The sequence below is a fragment of the Populus alba genome, chromosome 5, assembly GCF_005239225.2.
Source record: "Populus alba chromosome 5, ASM523922v2, whole genome shotgun sequence".
Lineage (NCBI taxonomy): Eukaryota > Viridiplantae > Streptophyta > Magnoliopsida > Malpighiales > Salicaceae > Populus > Populus alba.
The window spans coordinates 12,974,153-12,989,693 of NC_133288.1; the positions used below are offsets into that span (position 1 = coordinate 12,974,153).

At 34.8% G+C, this 15,541-nt stretch overlaps 1 protein-coding gene across 3 annotated transcripts; it reads left to right on the forward strand.

Annotated features, from left to right (window-relative positions):
• Positions 1 to 2,847: 2,847 nt before the first annotated feature.
• Positions 2,848 to 12,420, forward strand: LOC118030151 (inositol-tetrakisphosphate 1-kinase 3). Of its 3 annotated transcripts, XM_073409378.1 has the most exons (13): positions 2,848 to 3,302; positions 3,717 to 3,798; positions 3,997 to 4,029; positions 5,482 to 5,602; positions 5,762 to 5,854; positions 6,068 to 6,187; positions 6,282 to 6,458; positions 6,870 to 6,925; positions 7,007 to 7,091; positions 7,306 to 8,640; positions 8,752 to 9,088; positions 10,036 to 10,158; positions 10,334 to 12,420. In XM_073409378.1, exons 1-10 carry the CDS (start codon positions 3,112 to 3,114, stop codon positions 7,392 to 7,394), a joined length of 1,047 nt encoding a protein of 348 aa, XP_073265479.1. In that variant the 5' UTR covers positions 2,848 to 3,111; the 3' UTR covers positions 7,395 to 8,640; positions 8,752 to 9,088; positions 10,036 to 10,158; positions 10,334 to 12,420. The 3 variants fall into 3 exon arrangements, with proteins under 3 accessions (XP_073265479.1, XP_034890044.1, XP_073265480.1); XM_035034153.2 differs by having other exon boundaries at positions 7,306 to 9,088; XM_073409379.1 differs by having other exon boundaries at positions 7,306 to 9,088; positions 12,162 to 12,420.
• The last annotated feature ends 3,121 nt before the right edge of the window (positions 12,421 to 15,541 follow it).

Below are 15,541 nucleotides of genomic sequence, written 5' to 3' on the forward strand. Positions count from 1 at the left end.
CAAATATTAAAACAATGACATATCGGATTAACTTGGGTCAACCTAAGTTCACCTATCAAACTTATGTGTCATAAACCTGATTTGGTTCAATTACTTTATTTTTTTTATAGATAATTGCAAAAGAGTCATTGAATCTTTTTTTTTTTTAATATGATGAGTTATATGAAAATAACATTTGCTATGGCATTTAAAAAAATAATGACTCAAATATATTTTTAGTTAATTTAAGAAATTAATAAAGTGAAATATATTATATCTTTAGTTATTTTATTTCAAATTAAATAAATACAAAATTAAAAAAAAAAGGCAAAAAAGAGGCCAAGCCCATACCTAGGCTTGATTTTGTTAATATTTAAATGGGAGGATAGTTTCATTTTAAAAGAAGAAGAAGAAGAAGAAGTAAATGACACATTTGTGTTGTGCTTTTTTCTCCCAAAATCCAATTTTCAACCTATTTTACATAAAAATATTTAAAAAGGCACTCTTATAATCTCAAGAAACTAATTCTCCAAATTAAAAAAACCCTCAAATTGGTTAAAAAATAAAAAAAAAATTGAAAAAGAAAAAACCTCTCTCAACCTAATCTAGTTTCAAACAATATGGAATCCAAAAAATAATTCAATGATACTCATTTCATATAGAGAAACAATTTGATATCATGTTTGGTTATTTTTGTCAACAAAATTAGACCAACCGACCTTTTTTTTATTGTTTTTTGACGACTCTTTCATCTCTAAAACTCAGAGATTTTAAATACAAACAAAATAAAGTATTGGAATAAACCATTTAATTGCCAAGCTAAAGAGAAGAAAAAAATATTCAAAAAATCCTAAGACAAAAATAAGAAAAGAGGTGCTGACACTACTTTTTTAAAAAAAGAGCTCTTATTTTTTCATTGTTTCAATATTGATCCCTTCATTTTCAATCTTTTTCAAACAATAAAATTGGATTTTTTTTTTTCATGAAATCAAGCATCAATCCAATGTTGGGATGTTTTTTGAGATTAAGATAACTATATAAAAAGTAAATTGAGATAAATTATCAATCACAAATCTTAGTCAACATAATATTAAAGGATAAAATTAAATAAAAAAATTGATGACTGAAAGCAAAAAATATATAAAAAAAAGGATCATAATTGACACTATAAATTTTTGAAAAAACAAAAGAGTTGCCTTTTTTTCTTTATTTTAGGTTTGGTCCCTCATTTTTAATATCATGCAAACAATAAAATTGAGTGTTTTTTTTTCCATGAAATCTAGCATCAATCCGATAATAACATAAAAAATAATCCGAAATAAATAATCAATTCTAAATCTCAATCAATACAGTATTGAATGATAAAATTATAAAAAAAATTAAAAAAAAAAAGAAAAAAGAAAAATTATGTTCCAATGGCGTTTTATGTCAATGGAAATAGTGTTTCCCCAACCTTTGAGATATTTTTTTATTAATATATGGGTCCAACCTTGCTTTATCTATAATTAAAAGGAAAAGGTTCCAATTTTTCACTCCCACAAAATTTATTGCTTTGAGCTAGGTTCTTGGGTGTGATTTAAAGGGAAAGGCATCCTGTGAGTGAGTGTGTAATCCAATTGCTTTGTTGAGAGGGATAACATCTTTTTTTATTTAAGAGGAAAAAAAATCAGATTAAAATAGTAGTAAAAAAAAACCACTTAGTTGAGATAAAATTTAAAGTAGTAAACACCATTAATAAAAACTTAAACCAGCATTGTTTGGGGTGGATGCATAGTTTTGAAACCCAACCCGATAGTCAACCCGGTCTAATGATTGGGTCACGGGTCAATCCAAAAAAAAAAAAAATTAAAAATCAAATAACCCATCAAACAACTTCCTTGCACGTTTCATGTTCCCACTCTTCCTATAAGCAGAAATCAATTCCATCCAAGAAATCACATTCCTATCAAGCATTTCATCAAACACTTTTCGCCCACACTCCAGAAACCCATATTTATATACATATCAATCATAGAATTCCCAACATACAAATACTCATCAAACCCCCTAACCAAAATCATTTGACCATAAATTTACCGTTCCAAACCCACATCCATTTTAGCACCACAAGCCTTGAAAAGAGCTGGAGCTATAGATTGAAATTGCTTTTCTTTAATTAGGTTCTCTTTGTATAACTCTAAATCACCAACGAAATCTATGAGCAACAATATCACTGTTGCTATTTAAAAAGGAGCTAATCGGCTCCAATGTATTAACTCCAGCTTCAAGAGATGTTCTTTCTTCAGGTTGAATAAAGCTATTGTCTTCCTCCATTGCATTGAAGGCAACTTCATTTGGTCTTGGTTCTTTAGCTTGAGTAAAATTATTGTGTTCCTCCTCCAAAGATAATTGTTTGCCCATTCTAACTCTAGCTTGTTCCACTAGTGGCAAGTGCTCATCTCTATCTTCTTTAATTTGAGTTATATTCAAATTTTTACATGCAAATTGGGAATTTTGGTTATTATTTGTCTCTGTTTCCAATCTAATTGTTGGCTCTGTAATTCTATGGCGAGCCGTATGTATAAAAATAAAAGAGACCGAGTCTCAGCCGGGTATGCCCGGGTCGCCTGGGTTCCGGGTTGACCCGCCGGGTCGACGGGTTTCGCCGGGTCAATTTCCAGATGGGTTTTTACTTAGACGCGGACAAGTCTCAGGCTTGGATCGACCCGCCAGGCCGGTCCGGGTTTCAAAACTATAGGTGAATGGCTAAAGTTAGCACTCAGTTTTAAATTAAAAATAAAAACTTTGGCCTCCACCGTATCAAGCACTCAGCAGCCAGAAAGCCAAAGCCAATCCCGGTCTTACGTCCATATATATATATATATATATATATATAAACCCGACCCACCCCATCCCTCCTCTTCTATCGTGATCCACCTGTCTCTCCCACACAGATTTCGTGATCTCCCCCTCCCCACCTCGTAATTACGGAATTGAAAAAAAAAAAGAGGGGGATCTCCTCTTCTTTTCTTGCCCTATATAGTTGCTTTCTTAACACTCGTCATTTAAAAAAAAAACAAATTTGGCAATTCTGATTTTCTACTGCTAAGAAACCGTGAATTTAGATTTCTAAGGTTTTGGAAATTAAGGGACATGGGGTTGCAAGGACAGATAATACCGTATAAAAACGGAGAAATAGAAGAAGACGACGATGAAAGGGCAGGAAAGGAGATTTCACCGTTTCCTCCTCCTCCTCTTCATAGCAAATTCGCTGTTGTTGGTTATGCTCTCACCTCCAAGAAAATTAAGAGCTTTTTGAAGCCCAAGCTCGAAGGTTTGGCTAGGTAACCAATTCAGTTTTTTAACTAATTTGATCTAAAAAATTAAATTAATAACATAACGATTTTTATTATTGCTTGCTTGATTGCTAAAAATATAGCCATTCATGACTTATATTTAATTTATTTTTTTTTTTTGTGGGGGGAGGGGGTCAGATTCGTTTTGGTGCCTGGTATCTGGAATATTCTGATATATGCAAATGTCCTTTTCGTTTTAGCTGTAAAGAAAGTCAAGTATAATGCTACTTTATTGATTAAAATCTTACTGAATCTTCGTCACAACCATCCCATAAGTTAAGTCTTTTATAATTCAAGATGATTTTGTATGCCTGGTTGATAAAATATGGTGTCAGCAAGTTTTGAGTTGATGATGATGATACTGTAATGATCGTTACATTTTATTGTTCCCTGATGTTGCAGGAATAAGGGGATTTTGTTTGTTGCAATTGATCAAAACAGGCCACTTTCAGATCAAGGTCCTTTTGACATTGTGTTGCACAAGGTTGGTTTTTAAAAAAAAAAAATATATTTGGGTTCATATTCTATTGCCCGACAGGGTTTTCTATAGAGCTTAGCTTTAGTTATTACAATGTGTTATTTTGTTGAGTGCTTCTTGCTTAATGTCTGCATTTTGGTACTTTCTGGTTTTAACTGACTTGCTTCAGTTTCTTAATTTTTTTTTTTCCAATTTATAATGCAGCTGACTGGAAAGGAGTGGCGACAGATTCTTGAGGTTGGTCCTATTTTGACATCATTAATTCTATTTTTTCCTGAATTACTTCTGAATAGTCTAGAAAGGGTGAAAGCATACTTGATTGGTGACTTGAATCTTAGATGCCATATGATATGTTCTTCATCGCAGACAATCAAGAATCACTGGCTTTAACAATGCTTAAATTCTCATTCATATCTGATGTAATTTGCAGAGTGCTTGCACATTCCCTCATTATGAATCACATGACATGATTGTTGATGTCAGGGCCAACAAGAGAGGATTCTCTGCTTCCATGTCCATATAACTGATTCTTTCGGGTTTTCCAAGCACCATTTGCAAAACATTTTCTGTACTGTTTAACCCCTTTAATCAGCTGAAAGTGAGATGGCAATTTTTTAACCTGATTTTTTTAGCTTACATGTAAGGGAGGCATGCCCAAACCTAGGTTTTTTTTTAAGAAAAAAAAATTGTACCTGTTTTTTGGTCTTCATTACTCTCATCCCTGATTTGCAGGGGTATGAACTATTTTCCTTTCTAATTTGGTGGTGCAGTCCCTGGCTAAGAGTGGCAGGACATTAGCTACTAGTTTCTGACCTCAGCTAGGTTGAAGTTCTTATGTTCTAAAATCAATGATTTCTTGGGCTTGGAAAGCATTAGGATATGTCTTCATTTTCCTGTTAGGATTTTTACTCTTTAAAGGCTACATAGGTTTGTGATCTGCTGTGCCTTTCATAATATGCACGAGTTGAAAGAGTAAAGCATGTGACAATGACAAACACAAGTTCCAAAATGTTTACCAACATTCTTTCAGATTCAATAGTTGATGACTTTGCTTCCTTCATCTTATCTTTCCCCTCATTAGTTAATGTGTGCTCTGCAATTGTTTGAGCAGTTGTTCTATGTCAGCCAAGGTAGGTTTGGTATTTTATTTAGATGTTCATAAGTTGTTTCTCATCTATGATCTATATTTCTGACATTGATTGTAATTGCAATCTGATCACTTCTGCTGTTTTACCTTATCTATGTTCACATTGAAAAAAAAGAAGTGAATATTCAAAATTGAATTGAAGAATTCTCTGGTGAAGTTACAGTTGTTAGAACTACAAGATTCAAATATTCTTTAGTAAGCAACATTCATTAACTTGTAACTTTTCATTTTGTAAGGCATTGCTTGCTGGCCTGGACTAGAGATCTTAATATTAATGCAGCATATTTTAGATGTTGTAGGTTCTATGTGAGAATTAAATTTGATAATGTTAGCAAAATCTGCTCAATTGTGTTGTGGCCTGGATCATGTTATTTGTGGACATTGTGATTTCATTAATCTTCTGCCGCCTTACCATGTAATCCTTAATAACTAATATTGTGATTCTGGATCTTTATGGTTTTTCTACATCTTCATGCTTCTACAGTGAAATTTATTTGATGTGCATGTGATCCTTATCTCCAATTTATTTCCTGTAATTCCAGGATTACAGACGGACACATCCAGAAGTCACTGTCCTTGATCCTCCTGATGCTATACAACATTTACATAATCGGCAGTCTATGCTCCAGTGTGTCGCTGATATGAATTTGTCCAACTCGTATGGTAATTTCTCATACTATTTCATGGATGTTTGGATGGAAAACAATATCTTTAGCTTCACATTCAAATGGCAACCCTTCCAGTTCTTGATGTGAGGTTGATAGATGACTAGTATAGTGCCCAAAGCTGATTGAAATTGATCATTTACCCTTAATGGTGCAGGGAAAGTAGGTATCCCTAAACAATTAGTTATTAAAAAGGATGCTTCATCTATCCCTGGTGCAGTTGCAAAAGCTGGGCTGATGTTACCCATCGGTGCGTTCTTTCTTCTGCATTCAATTTCATAATGTACTTGAGTCAGTATCTTGGCTGCATGCAATGCATCAATTTAGTTGGAAACTTCTTCAGAGTAGAATACAAGTAGTTGATGCTTTGGATTGTATTGATTTCTTTATCATGAGAGGTTGATTTATTTTGTTCTGTTTTTAAGTTATCCATCTTGAGTTTGTATACTCGTATCTGTTTCAGTTGCAAAGCCACTGGTTGCAGATGGAAGTGCAAAATCACATGAACTATCACTTGCCTATGATCAGCAATCACTTCAGAAACTTGAACCTCCACTTGTTCTTCAGGAGTTTGTCAACCATGGTATATAGTTGTATTCATGTAGGTTTTTATGTTAGTTCATGATCATCTCAGGCACCAGCTCACATAGCAAATGCTATTCCTTTCATTGTTTTAGGGGGTGTTATGTTTAAAGTTTATATTGTTGGGGAGACCATTAAGGTGGTGAGGCGTTTCTCATTACCTGATGTCTGTAAACGAGAGCTTTCGAACATTGCTGGTGTGTTCCGTTTTCCACGTGTTTCTTGTGCTGCCGCTTCTGCAGACAATGCTGATTTGGACCCTGGCGTTGCTGGTGAGTTTTCATACCCATGACTACTTTTTGTAAATTTTTCTGACCAGCTTTTGAGGCATTCACCACTAGTTACAAGCAGAGATTTGCAATTTGTTGTTGATTCTGAGACCAAACAAATCATGCTACTGGGTGGTTTTGATGCAATGATCATTAAAACTCCTTTTCCCCCAAGAAATTCTGTTTCTTTGGTACCTCATGCTGTAGATTGCTCAGGATAATTCCTGGGTCCAAAGCTAGTGCGAGAGTTGAATGCCACTGTTTCTTCTCTTTTAATTTTTAGTCTGCAAACGATGGATTTGCTCTACACTTCAATTGTGCCATTGAACTCTGTTCAGCACTTGAGAACCTGCAATGAGGCCTTGTGCGTAATATTCTGGCAAGTTCCTCTAATATATTCTTCTCCTCCTGCAGAGCTTCCACCACGACCATTGCTTGAGAAACTTGCAAGGGAACTTTGTCGTCGACTGGTAACTTCATATTTTCTCTATTCTTCATCAGTATAAATATCATTATCTCCTGCATGTTTTTTGATTGTTCAATACATGCAGGGTCTCCGGTTGTTCAATCTTGATATTATCCGAGAGCATGGGACCAGAGATCGATTTTATGTCATTGACATTAACTACTTCCCAGGCAAGTCCCCATTTTCTTTTATTTTTGTGATGTTTCCATCATTTTTGTTTTCCAACCTTTCTTTGATCCGTCTTTAACATTTTCCTGTGTCTTAAATTCACTTTGTTTCTGCATTGAGGCCTATATATATATATATGAGAATAGCTTATATCTTGAAAATTTGCTCAACGATTCCTTTCATTTTATGTCTTAACATGGAAATATGGCATGGCAGGTTACGGGAAAATGCCAGAGTACGAGCATATATTTACGGATTTCCTTCTGAGCCTTGTACAGAATCAATACAAGAAAAAATCCACCTAGAAACTGTTGGAGGCATGACTGACATAAAAGAAGTTGTGTATTGAAAGTATCATGTTGTCCGAGAAAGAATGTGCGGGGGGGGTTGCTAGGTGCCGTGTATAGCATATTTAATGCCTGCTAGCAGCTGGAGGAGGATATGCGCACATCCCAACCTTCAAACGTCTGTAATTACTGGCTGGCTAGCTGGCAGGAGCTCCCTTCAATTCAGCTGGCTTTGCTCAATTCCTTATGTTATCTCGCCATTATTCTGTGCTGTTTTAAGGTGTCATGAGCAGCTGGTGAACAGCAACCCCATGATCTGTATAGTCATTTCTCTTGGGATAGTAAGTATCCCTCTGACTTGTCGAGAAGTTAATACAATAACTCGAAACCTTAAACAAAGGCTCTGTAAACTCTGCCGTTGTAGAATGAGAGTTTCCATCGTTTTGACAAATGAATTTCCGTTGCGTACATAAAGTTATCAGATTTTTAAGCTAAAGTATCTCAGTGAAAGAAAATATTTAGTGTCAAAGCTGAAGATTTGGTATCGTCCCATATGTCTAGAGTTCATTCACACCTATCCTGTCTGCTTGTGGCGCGCGCCAGCCGCCAAGTGATTTGGTATTGTGAATCTTCGATAGCACAAACAAATATGGCCTTGCAGTTATCCCTGCAGAATCTACTATCATGCCTACAACGCTAAGAAAAATGTGTCCATTGTTAATATTTCAACTGAACCCTAACAGCCCACCTTTTGGCGAATAAATTCGAGGTTTCCCCGTGACTGTACTCAGTCTCTAATTCATGTTTAAGATCAGTTTCTCGTAATCATTCCAGCGATCATCACAAATTTCTGGGAACAAGGGTTTCATGCCTTGAGATCTTTGAGAAGGAGAGGGGAGTTGTACGTTAATTGGCAAATTGCTCGATTTTGATTGCTCAAAGTCATTTTTGCGTTTCTACCTCACTTGTTCAGAATATTAATAATTTTTCTTCAATTTCATCCCAAACTCTCAATTTTTTTTTCTTTAATTAGGCCCTCCATTGCAGCAATTGAGTTCTCAACTTTTGGTTTTTGGTCCTCTAAACTTTCAATTTGTATGACCAAGTCCTTCAACCCATTTTTTGCCAGTTTCTTGCCCTAAAATATTTTTGAATTTTTTTATTTTTTGGTTTTTAAAAAAAAAAAAAAAAAACATTTTTTATATATAAAAGACGTGATTCTTCTGCAATGTTGTAGAGGATGTCGGATAGAAAAGAAAAAAGGGTATCTCAGCTGATATCTTAGTTCTTCGATGTTCCTTTTCAATTACCTTTTTTCTGCACTCAAGGTGCTCGACAAAATGCTCAGGGCTTACATTATTTAATGTACTAATAGGGTACCAAAGCAATCAAAGGATCCATTTGAGTGGAATAAGAAGAATCACCACCAGAATCCCTGATTGCCCGAGATGATTATGACACTCAAACCTCTAATGTTGTTGCTACTCCTGTTGGTTCTTAGAGTATCATTGCTGCTCAAAATGATGATGAGCTTAGTGGAGGAGGCAACAGTTTTATCCATCCCTCTGATAATCCATCTACTTTGAGACCCATGTTAGGCTCTGCAAGAAGAAAGGGAAAGAATAAAGAGGATGAGGAGGAGAAAGATGAAGATAACATGGATGTTGACTTCCAAAGTTGGCTTCTACGGTTGATCCCAATAAAATGGCCAAGTAAGTAAAAAAATTTTAGATTATAATTTATCCCGTCATCTTTTATGTGTTTGAATGTGTGCATTAACTGATTGATTATAATTCTCTCCATTGAAATGTAATTACATGAGCTTGATCAACCAAGCCAACAAGCTGTTATCATAGTTTCTTAACATTATTTTAAGTTTAATAGTAAGAAATAAAGAGATCACATAGAAATCTATGGAACCTTTCCTTATTGAAGTAACTGTAAAAATCAGTGACTTGCTTCTTTTACTTCTTCTTCTTCTTCTATATTCACAAAGTGCAATTGGTTCAGCCAAAAAGAAAAATAGAAAGTTGATAGACTTACAAATACCAAGCTTAGGTATGAGTAAAATGAAAATGCCATAAGCTACACGTTTGAATTTGGTTGCCTCTTTCTTCCCTTTTTGGAAAACGCCTCACAAAATTGATTCTTCAGTTGAGGTGTCCTGGCTTTTTGTATGCTTCCATCATTGCATTTTCCATTATTTTGATAGCCCTTGCTAACCTATCTATTTGCCTTGATTGCATTCGTTTTTTCCTGCAAATGTTTGCTCACTCGGATTGCATGCCTTTGTTTTTCCTTTGATTTAGTAATTGGAGCTTGCCTTTTGACGTTATCTACTAAATATTTCTTTTACTAAAATAGGGCCGCATAAATATTGATTTTTAATTGGTTATAGAAGCTGATAAATTATGTGCATCGTTTGTTATTTCATTTGGATAAGGGCTATTTTTCATAGCATACAGGGTGTTATTATTTAGTCAATGGAAGGCCATCGAAGATTACTCTTGATAAAGGAAAGCTTTAGGATGCTGCTAATTATAGAATAAATCATTGAAGGTTGCTCTTGATAAAGGAAAGCTTTAGGTTAATTATGGAACGAAGCTAATATCCCTTTGAATTTGTATATTGATGCTATATTAATTCCTTTTTTCAACAGGTCTTCATTTAGCCTCAGAATATGCGCTACTTCCATTGTAGGCGCTAGCAAAGGTCGTAGCTATCTGTCAGTGCTTGCAGCATTTTAGTTATTGTTCTCTAACACATAAGAGACGTTGATCAGGTAACAAATCTTCTCTTTATAATTTTTTTGGTTTTAGGCATCTGATATGGCTCCTTTTAAGAAGGACTATCTATAATTAATAGTCATTGAAAAAGTTCTGATAAAATGACGATTCACATGTATTACTGGGACCTTTAAACTTACCTGAAATCGACATTGATGACAACCTCAACAGCACTGACAGCCAGCAGAATCAACCAACCTACCATCATAAGAGCATAGAAACCAGTAGCAGCAGTTGTAGGGAAAAACAGCAGCAACATCACTTGTAGGGAGAAAAAATAAAAAGAGAATCCAACAAGATGAGTTTTCAATATCCTTTTTTTCAATTTTTCCCTTGCTTAGGCATGGATTTATTTCACCCTTGAGAACTTCATGTGGTGCTTCATGCTTAGTGTGTTGATTTCTCTAGTGATGTTGTGTATTTGCATTCATCATCATGGATTGCACACATCTGTGCTTTTTATCAACCTATTTTCTCTTTTTGTTCATGTTCTCCCATCATTATTGACCATATGTACTTACTGTTAGTTCTTGTCTGTGTGTATTAGCAAATTCATCATGTGATTAACAATTTTTGTGCGATTGTTGTTTGTTCTGGCAAGTTTTGGTCAATTTTATGGGCAAAACGAGTGAAGATCACATTGGCTGAGAAGGGGATCAAATACGAGTCCATGAAACAAAACTTGATAGACAAGAGTCCCCTGCTTCTTGAAATGAACCCAGTTCTTAAAAGATGATTTGTGTTCTTATTCACAATAGAGTGCACGTTTGTGAGTCTCTTAATATTGTCCAATACATTGATGGGGTAGGGGAAAATTAGTATAGGGTTTCCGAGGGAAGATTTGATCAATAGTTTAGAGCCATGTTCCAAACAGAAATCTTAAAACTTTTCAAATGCTCAGGTTCCAAATGATATCCATAGCCGAAGTACAACAGGAATGACTTTATATTTTCTTACACCAAATTTGGTCATCTCTTGCCTTAAAGTCTTCCAACTAGGCACTTTGGTCCTTTGGGATGCTTTTTACTTGTAGAGAGGAAAGTTCAATGCTATTTTCATTAGTGTAGCAATTTGATCTTAAGTTGACTGGAGTCTATAAACCAAAGAAGTTGTCTTGCTTGAAGTGCGTATTTGCTTATTATCACGATGTTGTGCAATATTATTGTCTTTTCTTTATAGAAATAACACCGTCAAAGTAGTTCCTAATTTCAAAGAGAATAAATTAGGAATTTAACTGCATTCTTTTTCATAAATAAATCATTTTTCCTTCACATTGTTTCAACAAGACAAATACCAAAGGCTTTTGGTTAAACTCAATCAATAATGATCAATTTAGAATGATCATGTCTTATACAACAGAAGCAGGTTGTGATTTATATAAGCAAGCTTAGCTGGTGAACTGGCTTCCGCTCAATTCTCTTAACCATGATAATTAGTGGGATTCCCACCTTTTGTTTTTAAGAATTTCCTTTTTTTAGACTCTGCTTTTATTGCATGCTTATTTAGTTCTTTTTATTGGTTCACGGGATCTCTTGGTTGTTACTGGCTTATATAATTCTCTTAATAGTCCATATAATTTGCTTAATAAATGTTTGTCTTTCTTGCTTCGAAACCCTCTTGTTTATGTCATGTATATGACAAGACATAATAGACAGGTTTGCAAATTGCAGACCTAGGTCCCCTCTCACATGTTTTATCTTTTTCTTCTGATCTTTTTAACAAGAAATGCAGCCTATCTAGAGATCGCAAGTGATGGTTTGGAGGATTAGAGCCATTCACTCATTAACATACTACCATGTTATTTTCAGTCGTCGTGTATGCGTTTGTGCATATCACCTGTTCAAACCTTTTTTTTTTTTTTTTTCCACTCCGTTTGCTTCCATGCATAAACATTTGGCATGCTTCCATTGGAATGTTCAAGCTTCACAACCAACCAGCTCCTTTTGCTGTCATTTCTTTCTCTTTTTAGGCAGGAACTAACGACAATACTTTATTGCAGGACTGCTGATTATCAAGCCTTGTTCAGGTTTGACGATCATCGTTCAAACAGGTTACATTGCTCAACACAAATTACAAATTAGCTCACTTTCTCTTTTGTCATACCAGCAATGTCTGTGCAGTAAACTCCGCTAAGCCACTGCCTTTTTCCTTTTTTTCCATTATGAACAATTGTTGGGTCTAGAATGTGATTTTTCTTTGTGCACTAGGCCGCTGTTAATTTTTATTTGAATACCACCAACTTAAAATGTTAAAAGGCCTTTGTACCACATTTTATTTCTGTCCATGAGACATTGTAATTTTTTGTTAGCCAGATTTTTATCAATCGAATTGCGAGTAGAGCATTATTGACTCTTTCCACATCGTCAAGACCAGTGTTACCAATGTCAAAAAAGCATTCGCGGCGAAGCCGCGAACACCTTATCTAGTCAAAAAATTACTAATTAAGAGGCGCATGTACACAGGCCACAAATAAAGCAATGTTGTTGCTATGGCAGAAGAAGGCATTTCATTCTATGGTTTTTAACAATCGAGAAATGCAATAACAACAAAACCACAAACAAGTGACTACCCACTTGTAAATGTGCCCATGTCCTATGGCTGACTCTCTCTTGGCCTTGTTTTCATGTGAATGTGCAGTTGCCTTCTTTTGTGGCCTTAAAGAACACTCGATCGATAGCCCACCGTAACCAAAACCAGTGCCTGCAGGGACTGCTATTTTAATCACACCATTGATAGGCTTGAAAGATGATGCAGTTGAGGGATTGAGTGCCCAGAGAATTAGAGAGCCAAATACAGAAGCAAATGACATTTTATTTATGTAATAATTTTGCGTCTCTTACTCATCTCTCTTCTTTCACTAGTGTTAATAGAAATATGAGTCATAGCAGCGGAGGTGGTCTGATCGGCTCGTCGAAGGAAGTAATTGTTAGAGATTTGAGACATATAATAGCAAAATCCTATTACAAGAAAAGCAAGAGACAGAAACACATGGAAGAGCATTACAACGGAGGCACCCCTTGTTGCTAAGTCGGGCAACTACAAATTTATGTTTGTTTTTCAAAAGTTGGGTGCCATTTTTGTTGTGAATCAAGGAAGACATGAGAACACATTCCAATAGAAAATTATTATTGTTCTGATGATAATTATCAGGTTTTCTTTGCCTTAAATTAGGCCATCAAAAACCATTTTAAGCTTTCTTGGCCCTGTAATGATGGTGATTTTGGTCATCAATGCATATGGGTTTCTTCCAACATGCAGATCGTATCTACACGAAAAACAAACAATGCATACTCAGTTCATTCTTGGAATGTTTTGGAAGATAATAGGCTCATGAAAAACAATATTTGCAATAGAAAACCTGCCATGATAAAACGTTAAAAGAAAGCCTAAAATAAAAGTATCGAAAGCAGTTTAACTTCATAGGGGAAGGAAAGGCAAACAATATGCACTTCACAGACAACATATATACACAAGGCATATAATGAGATGCTGTAAATTATCATGCACAGAAGACCATCTCACGGCTTCATTATTCCATCATCCTTGTTGTGCTCGAAATGCCACCCACAGTGCTAACACGACCTGCTAGAGATTGTGAAGAACTAGGGACATTTTTATACTTCTAGTAATTATTTCCATTTAATTCTTTCACACCATCTGCGTCCAAGGATGTTTATGAAGAAAAAAGAAAGAGGTTTTATTTGATCATTTTAAATAATTTAAGGACATCTTTACATTATTATCTAAAAAAAAACATATCAATTGCAACATAAGTACGGTGATAACAGTAAACTAAGAAACTTGCAAGATTAAAGAAATAATTGGGTATAGAAAAATCACAAATATTTGCTTGTCGGGGAATTCTCAGTGTATTCGGCACCTCTATCAGCTGAGAATTGTCGGTGTATTGTTCATTGAAGAGGTCTTTATATTTCAAATAATTTTGGATACACTCAAAGCATGCCTTGAGTCGCCAGACTTGTATTTTATTTTTCTATCAATGTTGTCCTTCAATTTCTCTACCCTACCGAAGGAGGGGAGAATCAACTGTAATTTCATTGGTTATGTACCTCTTGCAGATTCCAATGGATATGAATTTATCGAATTAATCAAAGCCTTTAGAAAATTAACCTCTTTTTATGATTAAAACGATACACCTTTTTTCATCTGACATCCTCTACGACATCGTAGAGGCAACACTTCCAGCACCACCATTTTTATGATTACCAACGCAAGAGCAAACCCTCCTCACTGTAGCTTTTTCTTGTCTGATACAGCCTCGTTCTCTTCAATTTTTTCTCTATGTCTGGTGCTCCTTCCTTTTCTTTCTTTTTTTTCTTCTGCCTGTTTGCTGTAAGAAAAGAAAAACCCATAAAAAGGCATCATATCCAAAGGGGAATTGGGAAAGACTACCAAAATACCATGATTTCAAATGACATACTTCTCAACCACACCATAGAAGAATCACCTCTATAACTCCAGTTTTCAACAAACTTATTGCAAAGAAAAAGACCTAGTTAAAATATTATAAGACAAATAGAAAAAGGATGCGGAAGAACTACTCAAAAGAGGAGTTATATGGTCAATTTTTAAGTGAAGGTTTTGCAAAAGAAAGGAAAGATTTTATGGTATACAAAATAAAGAAAGCTTTTATGCCCAGAATATATGAAAGAAAGGTAGCTTAGGCGCGGGAGAAAAACAGTATACTTGAACTATGAAAGCTAAGGTTATGGAAAAGCCAAAGTTACGTGAAAGAAGCCTTAAACAAAACAACAACAATTGTGCAAACATGTGTGTGTGCGTGTGTGTAATTAGTTTTTATACTTTATATTTGATTGATTTGTTATCAAAAGAAAACTAAGAGATAACATGTAAAGTACTAATTTTTTATAGGTAGACTCCACTTATTTTATTTAAAAATTTTCATAGCCATATCCATACGAAGTCATATTTGTATATCATGAATATATTCTTTCTATTTGAGAGAGAGAGAGACAGAGAGACAGAGAGAGAGAAACTTATGTTGAGAAAAAGACAACCTATGTAGAACTGAATTGTGGGATTTAACCCCATGTTATAAGGAATCCTGGGCCCAATTAAAAAAAACGATAAAGAGGAATAAGGAGATAAAATTACCAAAGAAAGTAAAACAGGATGCGCACTTTCACTGTGTATTTTTTGTGAACTTTTGTTCTTCTTGTTGACACCTCAACTCAGGATTTATATATATATATATATATATGCATGTGCTCATCCATGGAGTAAACAATTACAACAAATGAAAGAGCGCAAAGAGAAAATCTAGAACTTCTTTAAAAGAAAAAATAACTATAAAATAATCAATTTCAACTAGAAAAAAATAAAAATCATAAAAAAGTA

Bases quoted from the DNA above. Each gene is read 5' to 3' on its own strand.
- LOC118030151 (XM_035034153.2), top strand. From the start codon at position 3,112: ATGGGGTTGCAAGGACAGATAATACCGTATAAAAACGGAGAAATAGAA. The intron at 5,855-6,067 runs GTGCGTTCTTTC...TATCTGTTTCAG, and splicing joins TGGGCTGATGTTACCCATCG to TTGCAAAGCCACTGGTTGCA. The intron at 6,188-6,281 runs GTATATAGTTGT...TCATTGTTTTAG, and splicing joins TCAGGAGTTTGTCAACCATG to GGGGTGTTATGTTTAAAGTT.